The 25,838-nt window shown below is 40.3% G+C and overlaps 1 protein-coding gene and 1 long non-coding RNA gene across 2 annotated transcripts in view; one reads left to right on the top strand and one right to left on the bottom strand.

The window, feature by feature from the left end:
• Positions 1-1,459: 1,459 nt before the first annotated feature.
• On the bottom strand, positions 1,460-14,993 carry LOC122759035. The gene is made up of 3 exons (XR_006358224.1): positions 14,871-14,993; positions 13,798-13,836; positions 1,460-1,522 (listed from the first exon to the last, which is right to left on the bottom strand). It is a non-coding gene; the product is annotated as an uncharacterized LOC122759035 (long non-coding RNA).
• afap1l2 (actin filament associated protein 1-like 2) overlaps positions 1,490-25,838 on the top strand; it is a 44,254-nt gene continuing 19,905 nt past the window's right edge. Inside the window, exons 1-4 of the mRNA XM_044013450.1 lie at positions 1,490-1,554; positions 17,233-17,361; positions 22,601-22,666; positions 25,112-25,203. Coding sequence (XP_043869385.1) covers positions 1,539-1,554; positions 17,233-17,361; positions 22,601-22,666; positions 25,112-25,203 — 303 coding nt within the window. The 5' untranslated portion in view covers positions 1,490-1,538. The remainder of the gene's footprint in view (positions 1,555-17,232; positions 17,362-22,600; positions 22,667-25,111; positions 25,204-25,838) is intronic.

Genomic DNA, 25,838 nt, shown 5'->3' with positions numbered 1-25,838 from the left:
AAATGTAAAATAAAATCTAATTTTTTGTCATTATGGACACGTATTTTTGGTCAACAACAATAAAAATAAACTCTTTTTTGCATGAACATGAATTGGAGACTGCACATAAAGCAGAAGTAGTCTTACAATTTGCTGGTTGAAGCCAACCAGGCTTTATGAGCATATTGAATTGCCACCAGGGGGCGACTCTGGTTGCCATCTGAATGTAAGTCTATGGGAAAATGAGCCTGCTTCTCACTTAATTTATAATGTCAGAAAGCACTTTCCTATAAAGTAAATGATCTCACTAGTTTCAGCTCTTCTTCAATAGAAAATGAGGTCTATTTTGAATATAATGGCCCCTTGGTAGTGGCATTAAAATGCAAAGCTGGTTTAAGTAAGGGCCACTGTGGCCACCAGGGGGCCTCAAGAGTCCTTGACATGTCTCACAACAGTTTTTGGTAAAAACAAATATATGTTCCTGGTGGTCAGAGCAGCAACTAATTATTTTCAGCTATAATCAATTTATTCGGAATTTATTTGTATCAATAAATTAGTTGTTTTTGCCATATAATCTCAGAAAATGTCAAAAAAAAGATTGAATGTTGATTAAAACTTTTCAGTTTTAATGACTTTTTTTTGTTATATGGAGAAAATATTCACATTTAAGAAGCTGAGAAACCAGAGAGAGAAGAAAAGCTGATGATCAAAATACTTGCAGTTGCAGTTGGTTCAGTCATGGATCATTAATTGTTGCAGCCCCACTGGTCATCATACAGTATTATGTCAGCAGCTTGAAAACAATTTCTGGCCACTGTCTTCACACAGTGTGTGTGAATGATCAAATATTGACAATAATCAAGTATTAGTGGAGGTAGAGATAGGGTCCTATAAAGCTGGGCTATTCAACTTCAGAAGCAGGTGGGACAAAAAGGAAAATAGCTGGTTTTGTGGGCCACACAGAACATTTACCATAAAAAATAATACAATAAATAAAAGGTTTATAGCAATTATGGCAAATATATTGCTACAATTAGTAATATTAGGCAAACATATACTATATTTCTCATTTTAATTTGGCATTATAATGAAATCCAGGCAGCAGCCAGTCCATTTGGGTTAGGGTTATGGTTACGTGACGTCACTTGATTGTTTTGAAATGATGCTAAAGGCTTTGTCCAGATGTGCTCAGAGGAACACCTGGAAGTCCACAGGTGGCAGCAGCAGCAGCAGCAGCAGTAGTGGCGTGGACCTGCTGCGTGGATGCTGCTGCTCCTGCTGCTGGTTGGTTGGAGGAGGTGCAGATGAGGAGGAAGAAGAGGAGAGGAGCGCTGTTGTTCCGTGCTCACACTGTGTGAGGGAGTGAGGGAGGGAACGCCGGGCTGCTGCTGCTGCTGCCGCTGCCGCTGCTGCTGCTGGTGCTGCTGCATTCCGCACGAGCCGCTGTCCCGTCACTCACGAACTTGTCAGCAGCAAAGTTGTTTTTCTTTCTCTCGTTGGGATTGTTGGGCTTTTTATGAGCGCGCGGGACTGGAAGGTGAAACTGCGAGTGTCAGAGAATGGAGAAGCACAAAGGTAAGACGTTTGTTACAAGTTACACGTTTGCGCCAGTAACAGGACACTGAGCGCTCATCGCTGACAATGCACCGTGATGAGAAAAAAAGAGAAAGAAATGACTGGTTTTCAACTGAGGTTTGGTGAGAAATGCTCCAAAAGTGTCTGCTTCTTCCCACATCCACGTGACATTTATTGTTTTTGGATGCATACGAGTCACTCGCATGTTTGCCAGCAGCCAGATGTTTGGGTTGTTTATGTTGGTAACAACGCCACCACCATAGAAATCAAATGTTTTTTTGTTTTTTTTTATTTCTGAATAGCTATTGTGATATTAAGCGACAACTAACAACACTTATTGTGACATTAAACTGACAGATATTTGTTGTTTAACACTGATTTTAAATCTAAAGTTTACATTTTTAGTTCACAAAAAGTTATGTTACTATTACAGTACCACTACTATAAAAAATGTAATGATACTGAATCATTGTTGTTGTTCAAATAAATGTGATATTTCTGAACAAATATGTTGATGTAGTGTGATTTTAAGGCAAGTGGCAAGCATGCAATTAATATTACAGATAAGTAAAAGTAAAGTTATAGTCAACTTGACCCTAAATTACATTTTGTAACACAACTTAACATTTTATTTTGAAACAATAGAAAATAAGATTACGCATAAATAACAAAGGTTTAGAATAAAATTGGACTTTCAACTGGAAGGTTGTGGGTTCGATTCCCGGCTCCGCTAGTCTACATGCTGATGTGCCCTCGGGCAAGACACACTGCGGCAGAGCCGGCAGCCTGTGAATGGGTATGAAAGATGTGTGATAGAAAAAACGTGAATGTGTGAATGGCAGAACTGTAGTGTAAAGACGCTGTGAGTGGTCATTACGACCAGAAAAGAGCTATACACAGTACATACAGACCATTTACCAGATTAAACTGAGAGCCATTTGCTGGTTTAAAGGAGGCTTAGGCTGTCTGTCTTGACAGAACAGTAAATAAACCACCAGTTGACAGACACAGTGACTGTGTGCGTGTCTTTGACTGGCCGTCCCCTTCGTGAAAGATGTGAAGATGTATCTTAATCCTCGCTGCTTCTCCTCCTCCAAGTTGTGGCCTCTGTAGAGCAGTTTTACACTGTGGTCACCGATGAGTCCCAATAGCAGCAACATTGTTCTCAGAGCATTCCTCAAATTCCTGCGGTTATTTGTCCACGAGGGATGAACAAGGCCAGTTTAATGCTTCCTTAATCGGGACAGACAAAGTTTTTGGAGTCCAAATGTTGGAATTCAGAAGTCAGTGCAGAATAATTGCTGTGTGAACATCAATGTAGAAAAAAACATTGTGTCTCACTGTGATGAGTCAGAGAGGAGAGGCGAGTAATCTTTGTAACTCAGGAGGAACACGATTGTGCAGCATCAGATCTCAGCTTCACTCACAGGTGGTGAGGCAACAGCGTGAGGCAACGTGAGAACAACAGAGACAGACAAACTGGAGACGGCTATCACGCCGCGACATTCTCCTGCTGACTGGATGTGCCTGTTTGTTTACTGCCACACTGAGTAAACAGCCTGTGTTGCAAGCAGAGGTGTTCTCTGTGAGGGGATTTCATTAGCAGTGGGCGGGTCTCTGTTCACCTCATTCATCAGCCCGCCGTCATTCCCAGAGAATGGTCCGTGGGAAAATGACAGAAACACGTGACATTAGGTGAGATGCATCAACTCTGATGCACTTTATAAAATCGTACAACAAAAGAGATTTTTTTCAATAAAAAAAGAAACTCTGTGTCCTTGTCCCGAAATTCCAAGTTCTTCTACAGTCATTGGTCCGAGTCCAAGTCTGAGTCTTCAGCTCTCGAGACTTAGTCGAGTCACAAGTCCTGGATTTGATTTGAATATTAAAAACACTGGTATCACATCATTGTTGTTTGGATAAGAGGATAAAGAATAAAATAAGAGGATACAAAGTGCAGATATCATCTTCACTTGAGGTATAGGGACCTGAAGACAGGGTAGAAGCTGGGCTGTCCACATGAGAATGAGTCAAGGTGAATTTGTTCAAGTTTTCTTTTTTATCATTTTGGCATGTGCACAACCATTACGCTACTTTGGGAAAACAATGATGTCATAGTCCGCTCTCTGTCTTGTGCTAGCATTCACTGTCGCTATCTTCATCGTTGTCATTGTCTTCATCCTCTTCCTCTTCCTCCAAAGTTTCTTTCCTTAGTCACCCTGGCTTTCTTCATTGTGTCTGTTTCGGAGATTGTATACATCGTAATGTATACTCGTTCCATTAAAGCTTTATTTAAAAAATAAAGAAAGAAATGTTTTGCACACGGCACGCTCAATGTCTTTTTCTCCATTTTTGGTGTATAGCCGCGTTACAGTGCCACGAACAGGCCTGGCATATAGAGTCGTTTTGGGGTCATGTCGTGCGGATGAAGACATTTCTTGAAACAGTGCCATGTTTATGGAAAACTTTTTTTTTAGAAAAGAAAAAGATTGTTTGGGGAAAGCCTACCTTCTCGGTTTGTTTAGGCCTTCTCCACACAGAAACGGCTGTGTGGAGAAGGCCTAAACAAACCGAGAAGGTAGCTGGAACAGACCGAGGAGACCTGGCAAAGTGGAAACATGAAGAGTAGATGAGAGGACAAGACGCAGGTGAAACAAAGGAAAACTAACATGTAACAGGTGTGGGTAATCAGGGCAGGTAAAGGAAAAGTAAAACAGGAAGTTAACACAAGATGAGATACACAAAAGAGGCAGATCATCACTGGAATATCAATCCAAAGCCAATGTGTCTGATTTTACAGAAAACCCAAGTAACCCTGTCTGGTACATTAAAAAAAACAAAGATGCAGATAAAGACCACAAATAGAAAAGCTTTACATTTTTCAAATTTCTATTCTTCATTTATTTGATGAGATTGGGTTCATGTAAGACAAAGAGATTTAAATATCTTTCTGCTGGGATGAATGCATGAAAAGGAGATGGTCAGTGTTAAGGTACATGTTTACATCCAGACAAATTCTACACATGTGTGATGTGTCCAAATATGTCATTTCTGACACTTTAACACTCACCCCACCCCATCACTCCACTCCACTCCAAACCAAAGCAAACTGCAGCGCATGAGCGCTAGTGTGAGTAATCCGTGCCTCACAGTGTTTGGATTTGTGAGCTGTGAAGAGGAGCAGCTAATGAGATGCATTCACTGACCCTGGTAAAACTCATCACTTATGTGAGGCCCACGGCAGTGTTGTGGCACCAAGATTCATTTCTGAATAATAATTGAATACATATCGGAGCCCATTCCTGATAAATGACTAGTATCTCAGCATACACGGACGGATTCAGTTGGGACAAAGTGAACAGAAAGCATGAAAGACCGCAGTGAGATGCCTGATCTCAACATAGACATACCTTACTCACCAACTGGTGACATTGTGAGCAATGAGCATGTCATGAGAGACGGTGGCAGAGGAAGAAAACTGCACGATAGAGAATGAGCTGTCATGTCGAGCTGAAATAAGGACGGGAGTTTACTCTTTTGGCAGCAGCACCAGGACACTGAATCAGATACTAACAGCCGGGGGCAGCGAGCAGAGGCCAGGGGTACAGTAAAGGGAAACCTGGGAAAATTCAGGGAGGCCAATGACAAGGAGAGGCATTGTTTAGTATTCTGGATGTGTTCTGTGCTTCTCAAACGTGACTCACGCAGGTTTTTCACAGCAGAGAAACGCTCCAGCATCTCATGTCACTCGGTTCTCACACCTTCTGCCAGAAACCCCGGGATTGGACTAATCCAATCCCGGGGCCCAGAGGTGTTTCGAGTTTCAGTGACCTTTGTTTGGGCGGTGATCGGACATGTTTGACAATCAGCACAGCAGGGGAGGACTTCTTGCATTACATACATGTAAATATTCTCTGGGAATAATAATGGGGGAGGACACACACAGACACGTTTGTTACGCCTCTGGCAATAGCAGTGGCTTTGTGTTTTGAAGTTTTCTGTCCTGTATTATTATTTACAAGTCGGGACACTTCCATCACTAGTACTTGTAATTCCTTGTTTTGTCTTTTTTTACATCACAGCATTGATTGTTTTTTCTCTCCATGTTATTATGGAGTTTCTGGTCGAGGCATGTCTATGTTGAATTCTCTGTGATGTGTTTCCCTTCAGACAGGACATCATCTATGATGTTGTCTCCAGTTATTACTGGCAAAATAACATGTATGACTGTAAGAGGCATCTGACCAGTTACTGTTTGTACTGAAGAAGTTTTGAAAAGTGGTGAACTTTTATGAACGGCAGAACAAACACTAACTACTTTGATCATTTGTTAATTTGTGTTTTCTTAATAATTAATAATAATTAAAACAATGTCACAGTGTTTTTTTTAGCATCTTAAATTTAACTACATTATTTAATATATTTAAATTTAAGATGCTGAAAAACACTGTGACATTGTTTTGTTATTATTTTTTGCTACATGTTACAAATAAATCAGGAAAATTATAATATATATATGGTTTGTGGTCATTTTGAGGACATTATCATTTTGGGGATTAGTATTCTATTGTCTTTGTTTTTTTCACAATTTTTCTGACATTTTAAGGCTTAAGATTAATTGGTGAAAATAATCGACAGATTAACTAATATGAAAATAATCATTAGTTGCAGTCCTGGTGTCATGTTTAAAATGTGAGTTTCTCAGTGCGGGATGAGTGGGTGACAGAGTCATGAGCTCTCCCATGAGAGACAGGCTTAGATGTAGGTCACTGGGACTGGCATTGGGATCTGCCAGTTCATGTGTATGTGTGTCATGAGCTGCTCTTGTCAACAGGGAGTGAGTGGAGTGCAGGTAATTCAGGAAGCTGGACTGAGCTATAAAAATGATGAAAAGAAAGAGCGTCTTCCTGCTCTGTGGCAGCAGGGCGCTCAGTGTGAGTTTGGCTCAGTTCGCCCTCTGGGTCTTTCTTCAAACGTTGCTTTGTTTATTGGATACAGATCGTCTGGATTAGACTTGTACAGTGTTTTTTCCCCCCTAATCTAACCTGTAGGAATAGGTGCTGAGAACAGGAGTTCAGGAGCTCAAACTGTTGAAATCGCACACATCTGCACTCTCTCCAGTTCCTACTCTCCCTGCAGCCACTTATCTGTGGGATAATAACCAAGCAGAGAAGCTTTTATGTGGCTGACTCTGAGGTGGCATTGTTGGTTAGTTTTCATTAGTCAGCAGCCGCCTGTAATCTGTCACTTTCTGTCTCATTAAGCCAACATTCACTTTTGATATTACATCCATGTATCAATGCACAACACTGTGTATCTGCATAACCACTACCAATACTGTTAACTATCATATCAGCTCATCCCTAGTTTTTAGGTGTATTAGTATGCACTCAGATTACCTCTGAAGTTTACGTTCTGCAGCTACGTAAAAAAGGAAATTTTTCTGTTTTTGTCAACGGAAAACATATTTTATGATGACACATAAATATGGCAGCACGTATATGATGATAAACGATCAAGACGACCATGTCAAAGTTATATTAAATTAAATAAAGCAGGTATCGAAGAAGGTTTTTACATTTGCTGACTTGCTTAGTGGCGATCACTTTCAGTTTATAGATTGATCATGTGATCTGGTGGGTGTGTTTGATTTGTAGGGTTTGTTGTAGGGTTCCCCGGTCCCCATATTGTCCATTTGCTGTATGAAGCTCAGCAGAAAGTCTTTTTATCCAAGTATTCTTTAGCTTAAAAACAACTGCTGATAATTGACATCTGTGAGACTCTAACGACCAAAATGAAGTTACTGTAAAACCAAAACAATAAAAGTTCTTGAAAACTGATGTCAAAGGGAAACTGTATCATTTCCTATGTCTCACTGCATGTCTCTAAGACAGTGACACCTCTTAGTTTGGTAACTGTAGAAATACTAATGAAAACAAATCAAGAGATACTTTCACTTTCCTTTTGAGTCCCCATTTTACTTTAATGAAGAGTGTTGTTGTTGACGTTTGTCCCACAGCTGTCTTGTGTCTTATCTAATGTTGCCCTCATCATAGTTAACATTCCAGTGAATTTAAAACTGGAGCACACATCGAGTCGTCAGTCGGCGCCCGTCAGTCAAATATAAATATGAGAACACATGTAAAAAAATCAAAAAAATATCAATAGGTTAATATTAGTCAAAAAATCAAAAAAATATGAATAGGTTAATATTAGTCAAAAAGTTTAGTCTGATTGCTACCACATCTATAAATAAGTGAACTGATTTGATTTATTTACTACTTCAGCTTCACTTTCATTCACTGTGCTCCCTTTTTCACTTCCCTCATCTCACACACACACACTCAGGTTTGTGCGGCTATTCTTCTCAGGACGCTGCATTGAATTGCATTAATTTGGCAAGCCTTATCCAAAACCTTAACCGTCATCAGTTAATGCCTAAGCCTAAACTTAAGCTAAACACGTTCAAATCTTAGACCTAAACATAACCAGTTCCTCAAAAATTAGGTTTCGCATTAGCATTAGGACCAGGTTTTGGTCTCCATGAAGACTACTGGACATAAAGAGGCAACAAAAACAAGAACACACACAAACACATGTAACATGCTCTGCATCCTAATCCAGACAAAGTTGCTCAAAGTAAGAGTCAGTGTGATGGAGATGGCTCAGATTTAAAGACAGACTTGGTTAAAAAAAAAGAAAGAAACAGGTGTTGGGAAAAATGAAATGTGGCATGAATACATGCAAGATGGAGCTGGCAAAATGAAGAAAGAGAAGACACTTGAAAAAGAGTGGAGTGAAGTGAAACTAACTGCCTTAACTGCTTTCTGTTTTCACTACTGTACAGAGTTATGGCTGCAACTCTGCTCACACGATCATTCCACTCTCTGTCACTCGTGTCTTAATCCTTTGCCTCCATCGATTCCTTTTTTTCTCCTCTTTCTCCTCATATGACGCTGATTCCTCCATCTCTTTTCATGTTGTCTCCTTCTTTAATTGGCCAAATCTGGTTAATATTTAACTGTGTCATAGCTGGAGTATGTTGTGTTTCATCCACAAAAAAAAAAAGAAATGAAGAAAAAGTTGTCATGACCAGACAGCAGGTTCTCATTTCACACTAACACACAGCAAATGATTTCACCGATTAATTCCTCATCACCGGTCGAACACAAGTCACAAAGAGTGTAAGAAGATGCCTTTGTTAAAACTAGAGAGTGGAAAACCTCCTGTGTGTGAACACACTTCCTGACAGCTTAATGATGACATCATTCTCACCTCAAATGACATCACACATAGTTTCTTTTATCCTTTAAAGACCTTGACATATACAGTCTCCCCCATTGTACATTTAGCATAAAAAAGAATAGACAAATGACGCTCAGCTATGACTGTATTTTTTACTGTAGTGTAAACCCATAAGGCTCTGAGCACCACCTCTGAACATCATAAAGTCAAACCAGCTTGTCAATCAATCAGGTTGTCAGTCTGTCTACACAGAGGCTGTAGTTTGTGACACACGCACAAGGTTCTTCAAACAAAGTTAGAGCGGCGTGATGGATCTTAAATGTACACCAATGCAGTCAGGAATGTACAGAGCTGTGATTTAGAGAAGTGAAACGAGTGCAGATAGGATTAGGATTCAGAAAAAAAACAAAAAACAACAAGAAAAAAAACCAAATACCTAAAGGGAACGGACTTTGGCCTCGTTCAGACCGCCATAAAAAGTGGGTGATGACTAAGACAATAAGAGGAAAAAGAGACACATGACAGAGACACACTGGGACTGATGAGTTTATCACTGTGGTGTTATTGCAAAGACTATGTTCTCAGCTTTATCTTCACCATTAGACAGCCTTTTCCAACAGGAACTGAAGTTTATGTCGCTTTCTGTAAACAATTCAGACCTCACTGCAAATTTCATAGTGCAAATCAATCATTTTTACTGCCACTGTCAGTTACTGACAGTCTGCATCTGGATTGACCTAAGTTCCCTTAACATCAGCAGCTCCAGTGTCATGAGTGGAGTAGTGGTCGAGGCAGAAATTGACCAAAACCTCCTGTGTGTCACAATGTAAAATTACTCAGTAATTAACTAAGTTACTCAAACTTGTGTCTTGTATGACCGTGAGGAAAGGAACTGGGCTCGTAACTGGAAGGTTGCTGGTTCAATCCTGCCCCTGAGCAGGGCAGCCACCCCCCATTGCTCCCCAGAAAGTGCTGCACACTGCTCCTATACCTAAATGCAGAGGAAAAAAAAACACTATCCAAATAGGACTAATTCTAATTACAGGCTTTTATTAATTGTTACCTACTGTATGTATAAGACCTTTTCCTGTCACTCTGACTACTTCTTTCCTTCTTCACTTCTCTGGTGCTATCACACACACACACACACACACACACAGACAGACTGAGCCCTTTCTGAAATCATCAGCTTGACACTTGCTGTTTCTCTCGTCACGTTTCTATGGCAATAACAGCAAAACACAGCTTGGACTAATCTGTCCATGTCCAAAAAGGCCTTGCCCCACAGCTGAACCCAGTGGGCTGCAGGGAGACGGACAAGCGTCTGCCAATACAGCTCAAAAACAAATCACGCCGATGCTCAATGCTTTCCTTCAGGCGCTGCATCAGCCAGTTATCTGCCGCTATCACCGGAGCGGGGCAAGTCTGGAACAAACCAGTCATACATGGCTCCTCCTTCTACTCAAACTTTAAAAATGACCTGAGGTCACTCAGTGAAATGAAGAAAGTTCTGTTCCTGACAGGTTGTTGTGTCTGCTCAAACAGAAACACCTTAAATCTGTAATGTTGTTAAAAACGTCGTGGGCGTCCAAGCTTTTTTTTTTATATGTTGGTCACTGGTTCCTATTTTTATTGCCACCACTTCCCTTTGAGTGTAGTTGTAACTCAGTCACATGATGAAAATCTTTAAAACATGCACAAATGAGATTTGATTGGCCAGAATCTGTGTTGGAATACTTGCATAATTTGATTTGATTGGCCACAGTTTGGAAAGTTGAAATATTTCTGGGCATTTTGTGAAGCATAAATGTGAGTGCAGCGTCTGTTACCAATAACAGGTTTCTTTTATATATCATTAGTGTGGCTCAAGCTCTATATTACTCACACAGATCAACTTTTTGTTTGTCTTTGAAAGATGTCAAGTGCAATATGTTGTCTTTAACTGTTGAAATGCACAAAAAGAGAATGTTTGTACCAGACTGAATTGGTTTATCAAGGTGCAGAGTGTCAGTGGTTATTACACTTGCTGATGGAGCACCTACAAAGTAAAATAATATAATCACAAATGTCCAAACTGCAGAGAGTTGAGGCTCCTGAAAAGTCTCCAGAACCTCTAACAACCCACGTCCACTTTATGTAGTGCAATCAATTAAAATACAAAAGAACAATCCACAAAAAGGAATGATCGCTTGCTATTTAACAGTTTAAATAAACGTATTATTCATGGACCAAATTCAGAATATCATGTCATTGCTCAAATAAATGACATTATTACCATAATTGTAAAAATCTCTACATGCAACAACATCATTGTGTTACATAACTGAGAGGTTTTTCTCTTTGTAAACACAACACACGATTGAAAATGTGAATTACTAAATTACATGAAGTGAGACATCATTAGGGTTTATAAACCGTTTCCAAGTTCAAATTTAAGCACTTTCAATGTCAACTTTTGCACCTTTTCCAAACAGCTTACATTAATTGTACATTCATATTGCCAATTAATATTTTACTTGTTGAATATCAGTATTCATATATGCTATGAACAACCACACAACAACGGACTTATTTTATTCCTCGATCTAAAACACAAACTTTTCAGTCTGTTAGATGTTTGTTCCTAAAGAATTACAGTTCTAGAATTAAGCACTTTTCAAACCATGGAATCACAACATTAAAATGTAAGAATACAAGCACTCATATGAACCCTGCATCATATTTTATTATCTTGTCATTTGAAGGACTATTTATAGCCCAGTCTTCTCTCTTAAGGAGAGAAACTTGTTTTTCTCCCCTCTTTAATAAGGCAAATCTACTTTTTTAAATTTAATTTTGATGAGAAGGTGCTTGAGTTTCTTCAAATACACTCTATTTGGGACAGAAACATTTGTGCTTAAAGCACAATGACATCATTACACGTTAAGTTTTTGTTGGTAACGTTAAACCAAAGTCAGAGTTAGAAGTTATATTGAATCCGCATGAGTGTCTTCACTCCGAGCAGGATTTTGTTGTTTACTTTTCTCTGCCAGGCTTGAAAATAAATGTGCACCTCCTCCAAATGTATCCACGGCCTGTTTTTTTTTCCTTTTTCTTCCCAACATGACACAATAATGCACACGACGTTTGTCGCCAGTGGTTACGCCAACATACTGAGACAAACAACCACTCATGTCTACATTCACACCTATGGTTAATTTAGTCTCCAATTAACCTAACCTCAATCTGCATGTCTTTGGAATGTGGGAGGAAGCTGGAATTCCTGGAGAAAAGACACACACACACACAGAATATACCAACTCCATACAGAAATGCCTTCCCCTAACCTCTTGTCATTATATGAGATATATAATGAAAATAAACAGTGGTGCGCACACAGGCGGAAGGAGCCCGCTCAGTAAATGTAGCACTCACTCACAGACGTGAGGAAAACCTTATGAGCACATCTGCGTCTATTTTCAACATCTGCACCACATCCCAAAATATGACTCTGTGATTCAGAGAGCAAAGGAAGTGTCCCAAACAGACCTCAACCGGCAGCTCCAAGCTGAACAAGCAAGAGGGGCCCCGCTTTCATTTCAGCGACCATTGTTGCATCATCACACTGAAGCAATACTCAGCTTTGATTTCACATTTCATCTCATTTTTGTTTTTCTTCCATTCTCCACCCATTTTACTGGTTACGGATCAAAGTCTGGAGATCAGTGGAAAAACGGGAGATTTCCATGAAATGAGTTCTTTTTTGCAGAAAACAGCAATTATTGATAGTGAATTTGACCTGTGAATTTAATCCATCCCTAGTGATGACATGCAGGATCAGTGGGCAGCACGTATCTGTGCCCTGGGAGCAATGGGGATTGGGTGCCTTGCTCAGGGGCACCGCAGCCCTTCACCCCTTCACCCCATCCCGTTTAAACTGGCAACCCTCTAATTAAAAGCCCAATTCCTTTCTTCTAGGTCATGGGCTGCCCATAAATATATGGTATGTTGGGAAGTGAGGAGTTTTGAAAGTAGACAGATGGGGAGGGAGTGATGTATACATCAGAAGAATCCTAAGAATGTGTCTTTAGTTGCTTTTTACAACAGTCACCAAACTGTAACTATTTGGGACACAAAGAGTTGACTTTTGCCCCTTTTTACTCAGAGAGAACAAAAGGAAAACAGAGCGAAATAGTAAAATTATTAGCCATGTGCCAATATAAGGTATTGATTTGATACTAGTCAAACTCACTGGACCCCTTAATGAAAAAAAATAATATTCCAATTTGATCCAAAAAGTCTAAATATAAGTATTTCTTCTATGTGGAGCAGAATAGTCTATCTTTGCAGTTGTGGCAGCAAGTAGTTTCACTTGAGATTATATTCCACCCAGTACAGTTGTGGGAATAATCCCCCCAGTTGTCGCATTGAACCCAGAAGCCATTTGACTGAAATCAGAACGCCGTGTCTGTCTTGTTGATTTGATAAGAAGAAATGGATTTTCTCGGTTGCTCTGAGATGTTGCTTGTCAGTGATGATGATGTGGCTCAAGTAGCCTCTAGGGACGGGAGGGGCTGCCAGGATCCTGACAAGACCCTCTTGTTCAGCTGAAGATTTGTTCCAGTTTAACATGGAGAATAGTGGGGCAGTCCAATTCAGTTTCCTCTGTGAATGAAAAGCTCTTTTCAATGCAGACTTGAGCGTAGTCCTATTTTCTTGTGAATGTCATTCTCACTTAGCCTATTGACCTATTCTATGACTTGTTTCAGTTAGTTTTCATGTCACTTTGGTTCTATTTTTGGGTTTTACAAACACACTATTATGTGTGTGCATGACATCATGTTTTTTCTCCATTCTTTGTTTCATTGGGTTATTTCTAATCTTAGTTTTATAACTGTATAGATTTTTTTTTTTACATGCATTTGTTTAAGAAAGGAAGGAAAATAAATCTAAAAGCTCTATATTATTGTTAAAGGGATAGTTGTGTTTTTTTTGAAGTGTGGTCGAATGAGGTATTACCTTATCAGCCTGACCTCACCATCCCTGTTGACCCACCTGCTGACAGAAGGAAAAACAGACTTAACAAAACACTCATGTCATGAAATTTCTTAAGGATAATATATTCATCACTTCATCTCATTATTAGACTTTAAACCTCACACTCTCTGCACCAAAGTCCATAGTCATTTAACATCAGGGCACACGTGTTATTAATGGACTGCTGCCTCCAATAGTAACTATAAATGTTGTTATCTTGCAATTAAAGTGTTTGAAATCCTGTGTTTGTATTTATCTAAGTGACATAAACTAACCAGCAGCAGATCAGCAACTCCCGTTTCCTTGTGAACGATTATTTTCTCCATCGACTTTGGTACCTTTAATCCAACACATACGCCATAGTGTCTTTAATAATCGGTCAAGCTCATTTAAATATTGCTGTTGTAATATATAACAGTTAGAGCTCAAAAAAGATCCTTTTAAAACTGTTTATAAATAAGACCTTTTCATGTTTTTGGGTCAGGAAGTGAAGCAGCTGCTTGATGATGGCCCCCCACATGCTCGCAGAGACGCGGGAGGTGACGGCTCTTTTTGAATATCTGAAGTCGAACTTAACGAACAAGCTCGTCTCCACTGACTGCAGCCTGGGTCAGACAAGGTCAAACAGATGGCAGATCAGCACTGATAAAACAACAATCAGATATGTATAGTCTCTGCTCTCGTCTCTTTTGAGTCCAACATGGGTGCTCAGGCAGCCAGATAAGGTTGATACAAATCCACCTCTTGAGTTTTATTCTTCTGTTTTCCCCTCAGCCACTGTAAAGCCAAAACTAAATGTGGAACAAACCAGGAAGTATAACCCCGGGCATGAGGAAGAATCATTTTCCTTGTGCGTGATGTAGTCCCTTTAAATTCAATCAAATTTAAATTCAATTCATTTTGATGCTTGATTTTATTGTTTCTTGATTATTCATTGTTTCGTTGTTTCAGTTAGAAAACAGTGGGCTAATCTGACTGGCTGAGAGTTTTTCAAATTCCTCTTGGCCATTCTACAGAAGGGGATTGTTTATGCTGTGGAGGCTGCGGTCACTCACTGGATGTGCAGTGGGCGTCTGGCCAACCCGTAGCCCACAGAGACGGCCCGCTGCAGACCTTCCTGTCCTGTCAGCTGACTCGCTTTCCCAGGGTCTTCCAATCCAAAAGGCCATCCGAGTCAATCTCTGCAAACACACAGTTGGAGGAGAAGCAGGGAAAAAAATTGTTTACATTCGGACGGAGATGACTGAACGTTAGCGCCTAAACAGCGATTAGACAACGCAATGAGAGTCAATGTGTGCGGTTAGAAGCATCACAGTCACATGTCAACACAAAGAGCAGTCGATAAATGTTTGGAGAGTCTTTATTGTTTTCAGTGTGTTTGTTTGAGTGTGTGTGTGTCACAGTTGCTGATGTTTTCCACGCTGTAGGTCCCCCCTCACAAAAGTGTCCTCTGATGTGAAAAAAGATGGCAGTTCACTTCGGGAACGCCTCTCACCCATCCCTGAAAGGCAAATCTGATCGTGGCATGATGCCTTATGCTGCAGAAATGTCCCCCCTTTGCTGAAAACGCTTGATACGTGGGAGTGTAAGAAGAAGAAGAAGAATGGAGAGGGCATGAATGTTTTGTTTGTGATCAGTTTGAGCCGGAAGGAGCCACTAAAGACAAGACTGACAGATCTCAGAAGAGTTTAAACACAGAGGAACAGATTTATTACCCTTGTAATGGCTTTTTAATTTGATGTGGAGGTGAAAGTGGTCACACTTTAGTGGTCGTTACTTTAAGGGTTTGTTTAATCCTTTTTAACTTAGTTACCATTTTAGTTCGAGCAGTTTGGTTGTCATGGATAAGAAGGCTCGGTGCTGACTGTAGATTTGTTCCCATGGCAAGACAAGGGAACTAATTTACAAATGTATTTATGCTGCACATTTCAACAGCAAGGCAAGACAGCTTAGTTTATATTAAAGCGTTATTCTGGCTAATATAAGTAAAACAGGCATTTAAAACTAAAATAATTGAAATTAAGAAATAAACACAAAAAGTTACAGAGAGAAAAAAACTTAGTAAATAAGGACAAGGAAAGAAGGTCTTGGGCGTCAATATGGAAAAACTTAGCTTTAGCATTACTGTCATTGTTCACACATGTGTACAAACTGTATGCTGCTTCTCCATAGTTTTAGAAAGTGAATCTCAAATGACGTGAGAGGTCAAAGAATCACCACAAACCCAGAATCCAGGAACAAAACGTCAGAGAAGTTAAAAGAAAATGCTTCAGTTAAAGTCACTTAATGTCACTAAATGTTTAAAAATGAGGATTCAAATCATGTCAAATTCAGCAACATTCTCTTCTCTGAAACACTGGGGGCGTGTCCACAGGAGGAGGCGAGCGCACACATAAACAGACAATTTAGTGGGGACCAAAACAGCTGAAGCGTCCGTATTTACATTACATGTAAGTCTGCTAAAATGACACGTAATGTAACCGTCAGTATTTAACTGTAAACACTGTGGTATCAAACATCTAGAGACGCAATGCTTTGGTTTAAGTAATCGTTAGCTGCAGCCTCACAGCAGGAGTCTTCTAAGTGAAGAAAATGTAATATCTTCAACATTAGCCAGACACATGTAAGAAAGCAGATGGCCTAGATTGTGTGGGGATTTTACACACCGTCACTGACGTGTTCCCCACCTTTCCCCTCAAAACAACTCTTTATTTCCCCTCGGTCTCATCTTCTGCTGAAGTGCTTACACACTGGGGCCCACTGCAGCAAGGGGCCTATTCATGAAGTTTAAGAGAGAGCGACGGGAAATACAAAGCGCTCCCCACACGCAGGAGAGGGCTGTGAGCGCAGCTCTGACCCCTGAAGGATGTGTGTGGGATGCACCCAGACACTCTGGCCCCGCCAACTCCGACCCAGGCTCCGCCCTCTGGACTTGACCTTTCACTAAACCCCTGCAACTCCCCAATGCGACCTCAGAAAGACGCGCAACTGTCAATCTGCGCCCCGCCAGAGAGACACGAGTGAATGACATGAAGTCTGACTGTTTATCGACTGCTGCCAGCTGAAAACCTCTGAAGGGTTTCTCCCATGGTAAATGTTGGCTCACAGCACTGAGCCTAAAACTGAAGAAGAAGCCAAACAGTGAGAATGAAACCGCTCACAAACCAGCAGCTGAAAGCACTGATAAAAGACATGGCCTTCAGCTGAACTCTGTGTCTTCAGCCATAAATTTCCATTAAATGCTCCCAATATTTCTGCACAGAAACATCAGAGGTGCTTTTTTTTTTTTTTTTTCATTAATGCTGATGTCCATATATTTCCACACCAAGAAATGTTTATAACCGTTCTGAATTTAGGAGTTTTTATGTTGCAACACCTCTGAGACTTTACCGTCCATGTGTCTGTCTGTGCTTCCAGTGCTGGACCAGATCCTGATGGAGCTCCACCGCTTCCTGCTCATTCTGGACGGGGAGAACCTGAGCGGGAACGCCACCATCCAGAAGGGCTTGCTCTCTGATCTTCTCCAATCCTACAGAATCTCCAACGGTATGAGGAAAAGCTAAAGCTATACTACATACATGCAAATAGACTGATGTACTGTGTACAGTAACACAGCAGGGCGATGCAACAAAGGAGATTTTTCATTAAGAATGTGGATTAGACTAAGCTCCACAGCTTAGTTCCCCAAAGACAAATTACAGCCTGGAAAACATCCACTGTATCAAAGGGGCTCTACTGATACACGTGTCAGAGCAGCCAGTTTCCTGTGGGGAGTGCTTATCATGACAAGCTGCCTTTGAAAAAAAAAACAACAAAAACAAAACAGAACTTGAATTACAACTATTAAAACTTGGTAGTGAGGAAATAAAACAAGAAACACAACAGACTAAACTTCATGTCGTCGCTGCGGTTTTATCCACGGGCTGATGTTGGTGAATATTACCTTTGTTTTGACTTTGGAAACAGGTTTTTACGTCATTGTGACATAAAATGGACATGTGGAGAATAACATTAGAGGAAGAGAGAGTTGCCCACATATCTTGATCATATTGCCTTCCAGTTTACTGTAAATTAAGTGATCTGAGACAGAAACAGACCTATGCACATCCTCTGGTTTAGGAGGAAATATGGCCTGTGACAGGAGACTCAGACTAATAAGAGAGAGAGAGAGGGCGCTCCTGTTGGCTTTCAGGATCAGTCAATATGTTTACATGACATTAAATACAAAAAATTGAATTAGTTCGTTAGTTCCACTGCACCTGTCAACATGTCAGTCTGACTGAAACTTTGCTAAATCAAACATCTCAAAGTCGGACTAACACACCCAGATAATGTGGACCCATTAATACACAGAAGAAGAAAACTGTGTAGAATCCAGACTGGTGCATTTCTGGACGGACAAAAAGACTGAAATTCAGCCAAAATAATTCAATATTTTGAAGTTAACGGTCGACATGGTAACAACTACCCATTTTGGTTAGTGACATCATAGGTTATCGTCGCCAATAGGATTTGGCATGCGTACATCTCATTACCGTAACTCCTAGACCGTTATCTAAAATTCAAAAACTAGACTGGCGATATGTCCAGGGTGCGACCCCGCCGTCTTCCAGATTCACCAGCGCGTCACACGTTGGTGATGTCAGCTTCTCAGTCCCTTATTCCTAAATGGATATCGAAAAGTGAAAGTTATCCTGGAAAAATGCGGCAGAAGCACTCGCTCATTGAACATTGTTTGACAATTCTACCTGCCATAACATCGAAATAAATCCAGGCAGCCTGATTATCATGATGGTGAGGAGAGGGTTATGCATAAAGCAGCTTATCCTAACAAGCTGAAAGGGACAAATCTCCCGCTATGGCGGCGTTGGACACTCTTCTTTTATACATGGACAGGATAGTAGTACTATGGTTCAGAGTAACCTCAAATACAATCAACTGTTTTTCTACTAGTCCTCCCTCCTGTAGCAACATATGTTTGAACGAGGTTAAAAACGTCAGCATTTTTATTAAAATCACTACGTATATTGTAAATGATTCAAAAGTAAACAATGATTCAGCAACATTTCTTTTTGCCTTTGCTGATAAAATCTTGGCTGCATGTAGAGGCCCAGCAGCTCTATGAAATAAGAGTAGATCTTTGCATTTATGAACATTCATGTAGCGTTGGCAATCACTTACATAGTAATGGTATTTTTTTTTATTATTTAATGGGATAGTTCAGGCTTTTTATGCACTCTTAAAAGTATTTATTGGGAAGGTCAAACAGATCACAGCATACACTTGTGGGTTCAAATGACTACATGTACGTATGTAATCTGCCACAATCCCTGCTGGTGTCGTTGGACAAAGTCATATTTCCAGTAAAATAATCAGAAAGCTCTCCGCACTATAAATCTTCCTCGTATTTAATATTGTGGTTCATGTGTCTACATGACTGTTGCTCTGGTTGAGGTCTCACCACAAATGTTTTACTACTGGTCACTGAAATGTTTGTTAGACAAACTGTCAGTTAGTCTGTCCTCTTATGTAACATATGGTCAAGGATTTTCTTTCCCACAATTCACTGAGCTTACATTACTGACATTTTGGCCTATCAAGCAGCCCACTCTGTTATTATTTTGCTATTGTAAACTCTCAGGATTACACTGAAACCCTCGCAGGCTTCTATTAACTAATACATGTGGGGCTTTTTATCCCATTTTTGGCTCTCTAATAGCTCTTTGGGGTCACTGAGCTAAACCTCTTTGTGTGCATTCTTACCTCCACTGCAAGATTATCAGATTGACATTTCAATTCTGTGACCGATCGTGGTTATTAGCTGGCGCTGACAAGGAATCTAAACTCAGACAAAGCACCTCTTGCTTCATTATAAAATGATGTATGGCCCGTTAAAGCGTCCTGTCAGACAACAAATGACACGCTTATTTTTCTACTCACTGACTCAACATGAACATGGCGCAACTGCTGGTGGCACGTTGTGATTTATGATGCCTGGAAGTCACTCTGTGTCACTGTGAGCTGGTGTGACACGTGGGCCTCGTCTCAGCCTCAGCTGCTAAATGTGTGATTAACTTGTGGGATAATGAATGACCCAGAAACCTCAGGCTACATCTGCGCGACTCCCATTTTCATTTAAAAACACATGATTCTGCTCCGGATACACCTGCGGGCCACATTACTGTCCCGACCAGTGCAGTTGGAAAGTGCTTATGGCTGTGTGTTTTTAGTCTGGGAGAAGGAAAAAGAGACTTCTGAACATGATGATCCACTATGAAAAACTCTTTTCACCTCATCGTTGCACACAAGAGAAGTCCATGCTTTGACATTTCACCATTGATGTTTCTTGTATACTCTCTGAAACTAGGTAAACAGGCGCAGAGGGGAGAATAAGCTTCCTGTTGACATCATGTGCACAATGGTCACACATTTCTGTTGTGTTAGGATGCAACGTATTTCTAAAGGCGCAGCAGAAAAGCTTTTATGATCTGAAGTTGTTTTCAAATAAAAATGTACTGCACTGACTTCCATTCATTCAGACAGCTTAAACTAAGTGTTATCCCCAACCCTAACCAGTGAGTATGCAACCCTAACCCTAACCACAATTCAAATCTGACACCTAAACTTTACCAGTTTCTCAGGAATTAGGTTCTGCCTCATCAGGACCAGGTTTTGGCCCCGATAAGGTCAGTGTTAATGCCTGAACGTGTCCTAAAGAGAAGAACAAATACAATCGAGCACACACACACACACACTTCCATGTTCAGGTCCTGGACTTGTCTCTGCATACTTCCTCTCCTGGCTCCAAGCTGTATCATTTTTCCGAAGCTGCATTTATCCTCTAGGGATGCTCACTTCCTTTGAGAAACAGATTATTAATAGCATTTCAACTCTGTTCCCCTAAAATTTGGTTTCACTGTACCGGCAAAACATGGTTTCATTCTGCTGCCGCTGTTTGATTTCACCTCACGATCTCCATTTCAAAAGGCGAAACCTTCTCTAGAGTACCACCAAAAGGTTAGAGTTCTGTTTGATTTCCTCTCAGGGTAAAATCTTAGTCAGCTAAAGTTTGTTAATTCAATCAAACAACCTTCCTCAAAACTGCACCGCAGCTGTGGAACTAATTCACTTTAGAGCAACCAGCTGCACTCTGTTGTCCCACAACTGCAGAGGAGACGCTCCAACTCTTGATGTGGCTGTGTAATGACATTGTCTTTGATAGTTTGGAATTATTGCACCATGTTAAAGCTGCAGGAGGCAAGAACACGAGCTAAAGTTGATATTGTTGAGTCTCATCCCCAGGTTGTTACATAATAGTATGTTGGGATTGACGCTCTCTGATCCTGCAAACCGTATTAAAGCATGTTTAATTGTGTTTTAGGGCTCGTCTAACAAACGTCATCAGTCAGATACGTGTGGACAATACATGCACACTTTCGTCTTTTAAACAGGAATTTCACTGGCATCACGTGCGGCCAGGAAACCTATCAGATGATGGCAGCTGTCAGTGATATTCAATTAGTGATTTTTACACCCACACCCAACAGGGGCGCCCTCTTCTGGCTAACTGCGACATCAGTCCTCCACTCTGGGCTTCACTATTAAAAACGGGAAGACAAAAAAAATAAAAAAATAGACCTCTTCATTGCTGCATAGAGCTGTATGTGATATCTCCCTTACATATGATTGTGTGTGTACATCAGGAGGTGGAAAGAGTACTGAAATACTCTACTCAAGTAAAAGTATCACTACATTGATAACATTTTGCTTAAATACAAGTAAAAGATAAAAGTTACTTAGTTACTTGTCTGTGTTTAACTCCTCTCATCGTGTAAAACTTCCCAGCCTTGACTGTACCTAGTTTAATATAAAGCCGTATCATGTGTGACTTAGTGTGCCTCTAGTGGACACATCATGCGATACCCAAGTGCAGTCATCATTTTTGTGTAAGTGTGTAAACTCTTTTGAAGTCTATAGATCAGGTTTCGGACTGTATGTCTCATTGTGCACACTTCAAAGTTAGACGTGATACAGTACTCCATCTGTGCAGCCAAGGAGTTGTCCGACTAAAGTCTGATGAATGCCCGTCACAGTAACAGTGGGTGTCAATAATGGGCCCATCTGTCCGCACAATGGGCCCCTTGTTTGGGTGAAGTTCTCCTTTAATCCTGGTCTGTTGAGAAACATGATTAAAGTTTGTTTGGCACATAGGTGGAGTCGAGCGTTTTCTGTGTAAATTCCCCTGGAAGCTAAATATTCATGTTCTCCATGTGACTGTGTAGTTGTTGGAAGCTTTTTACCGTGGTGCGACGCCAGTTTAAGGACGTTTTAGAGCGCTGCAGGTATTTGATTGGCGATCGAATGTCAAACGAGCTCTTATTCAATCTGCCTTATTATATAAATGAAACCAAATCTGACAGCTGATCATTCTTAGGCAAGACGTTTGTGGTTTGTCCCAATCCAGAGGATTCTGGAAGTCAAAGAACACTATAATGAGTCTGGGAATACTGATGTTTTTAACAGCTGGGCCCTCACCTGTCCAACAGGGGTTTTAGTGAGACACGAGTTCTCCTGACAGGTTGTTTATGTTTAGTTTCAGTCAAGCTATAATGCTTCATACATCATGGTTTTTAAAGCTCTGTCCTCCTCTGTCCTGGTTCTGCTTCGTTTGGTGTCATTACATTGTTTCCACATATAGTTTGCGTAGTCAAGGAGACCGTCGGCATTTGTGGAAAATAAAGTTCACCCATGTCAGCCGTTAACCACTTTTTCTGTCTCCATGCAGGTGCAGACGAGGAGTACATCTACATGAACAAAGTGACTGTCGGTGTGAACGACAAAGGCGACAAAGGTGTGAGTTTTGAGCGTTTCCTCTCTGAAGTGTGAAACAATATATGAAGAACAATATTGTGACTGAAAACATGGAGTACTGGCTCTAATTTTACATTTTCGGTACAATGAATAATTGGATTTCGAACATGATACATGAAATTACTTTGGCTATTCCTTATTAAGGGATAATTCAAAAGGGATAAAGCTGAAGTCTATGATATCCTAAGAAAAGATTAATCTCTGCAGCTTTATCTCACCTGAGGCAGCATTTATTCAGCTGTAAACTGGCATTTGTTTTGTTTCGTATACAACTCACTTCCTGCACTAGAATCCATTGAGAAATTCACCAATTTTGCATTGCGGCACAACTAATGTTTAAGATTTGCTCCTGGCTCGATCAGCACATTCAAACATGTCATTGTGTAACTTTTAATTTAATCTATCTGTAAAAGTCTTTTCACACAAACTTATCAGACAAAGCTCCAGTGTCCCCATGAGGTAAAAACTGTGATTTTCTCTATAGATTTTTGGTGCTGGAGAGTGAAAGTGCTGTCTAATCATAAGATAAAGAGGTGACCAAATTCTTAAGATATCATGGACTTTTTATTTATGAGTTTAGCCTTTAGCCTTCAGTATCCACACTATGTTTTCAGTGACAGCACCTCACACAGCCACACTTGAAATAACCTGAACTCATGTTAACAGCAGACACAATTTAAATACCTACCTGTCAGCCTCAGTTGTCACACTTTCCAACAGAAAGGAAGATCCAAATGGAGATAGTGAGATGCTGAGTCAGGCTCAAAGGCACGGGTTTAATACAGAGGTCCAGGTCGGAGGTCACAGACGCAGAGTTACATGTTTAAACACTGAGGGACAAAAGAGGAAGCAGAGATAACAAGACACAGGTGCAGCCTATTAGGGCAGGTGAGCGTAATCAGGGAAGTGGGAAGCACAGGAAGTAATGTCAGGAGATGACACTCAAGGAAAACAGGAAATAAACTACCAAGTTAAACCAAAACCAACATTTCATGAAATGGATACAATTGTTATATGCTGTTGGGATGCAATAATAATATAAATACTTATATCACAACAAGTTCATTATAGTGAATTTCCATTAATGGGATATATACGAATAGAGAAATGTCTTAGTATTTTACATTTTGAGGTGTCACAAGGGTTTGTTTCTTTAAAATAATCACTAAATATATGAATCATTGGTTACATGTAACATGTTTTTGTACCATTACAACATTATGATATTTTTTTTGGTTAAGTAAGCTATTGTTTTTGCAGCATGTTTTGAAAAAAGGTTGTATACTTTCTCTAGAATCTTAAAGAATCACCATTATTTTTGGTAAAGATAATCGTAAAAGAAAATGTTCATTGTGCCAAAGCTGATATTTTCTGAAGCTGAAAATATGATGAAGGAATTGTTCTTTTGAAAGCATTTAAGAACATGTAAAAGAGATACTGCTATACATGCATCCATTTATCTTTATCTGATTTGAGTCATTTTTTTCCACTGTAAACTTCCTTTGCACTGGTATTTTGAGGTGTCGCAACACCAGTGCATGCTTGTCATGTTGCTGCATCTCACACTCATACTTTGATAAGATCGCAGTGGGCAGCAGACGTGAGAAGGAGCTGCAGCAAGTAAGCCGCGGCCCCCCCGGCTCCCCCCTCCCCTCCCCTCACTCACCATTTCCTGTCTGTTTCTTCAGAGCCGTGCACCATCTGAGAGACTGACCTGTTTTGTTTGGACAGTGATGAAGAATGTGGTTCCAAGGAGCCCGAGACTTAACGCACATACTTTCAGCAGCAACACTAACAGAGCCACAGATTTTCTTTCACACAGACTGAGGCCCAGATGTGAGAGTCAAGGTTTACCCTGCGTTATAAGGCCACGCTCTCTGCTTCGAAATGACTTTATGACATTTTCAGACGCTAATGTGAAGGTGAACACTAATTAAACAATACTGATGTGAAGTTAAGCTCTTGTGGTCACAGTGCTTTCGTCTGTACTGTAACTTGTTGATGATGTTCTGAAACCTTGCGTCATCAGGATGGCGGAAACTAGAACATGATTAAAGTGACACCATAAAGATATGCTTCCATACTGTCCAGTGTTGGTTCATCTAAAGCCCCTACAGCTTAAATGAACGTCAAATCTACAGATGTGGTAATGCTATTATGAATGGCAAACAATAATTACAACATAAAACCCATACTTCTTTCATTCTTTTGGCAGAGTCTTCTGTTCTGTGTTTTCTATCATATGGTTGTTATGTAGGGGTCTTATGTTTGCAGTGAATGTAAACATAAAATATAATAATATATTATAAATGGCATCTAAATTCAAACTTAAATGATTAGTCATTTGTTCGATGTATCGCACTCTTCCGTGCGTTTACTTCTGCTCTTATTCACTGACTCCCCACTTCTTTTTCATGATCTACAGTTGAACGATCAGATGTCTTGCTCAATGGAAAGGCAGCTAAGAGTGCTTCCGTCCCACAGAAGAGCCTTCCTGACCTGCCGCCTCCCCGGACAGTAAGTGATTTGCTTGTTTATTTATTTACTTATTTATTTATTTATTTCTTCTTATCATGTTTGATTAACAGCGACAGTGCTCGGCTCCTGAGCTGCACAGTGCTGCTGCTGCTGCTGCTATAAGCTATTTTACATCTGTAGGCCTTGGGCAGACAACGGGGAATAACATTTCTGGTAATGACATTAATAGTGGAATAAACGCACACACACATACATATTTACAAATATAAAAACACATTCGCCACATGTGTTCAATCACAATATAACCAAAAATGACTTTAGCCACTCAACAAAAAGATCTATACCTCTTTAAGTCCACAATATCTTTTGAATAAGTTAGCCTCCACATATCCAAATTGAGTTTTGCATAGCTTTGTAGAAACACTCACTCCAATCACCATTGAGTCCATTGAGAAAATCAGTGTTTTTAGCCAAGCCGCTGGTCTGTCATATTTGATGAATTTGGAGGTGTGCTGTGATATTAGTTCTTTCCATGTTTTCAACAAAAGCGAGCCTCCGAGTATCAGGTATACAACCACTCCTTTAAAAAAAAAAACCCTGAACAATGCCTCTAAGATATATCATTATGTTTACGTGTGATGGGTAAATGTTTGGGCAAGTGATTACGTGCCTCA

This window comes from Solea senegalensis, linkage group LG18 (genome assembly GCF_019176455.1).
Source record: "Solea senegalensis isolate Sse05_10M linkage group LG18, IFAPA_SoseM_1, whole genome shotgun sequence".
Taxonomy (NCBI): domain Eukaryota; kingdom Metazoa; phylum Chordata; class Actinopteri; order Pleuronectiformes; family Soleidae; genus Solea; species Solea senegalensis.
This window is presented reverse-complemented; position numbering and strand designations above follow the sequence as displayed.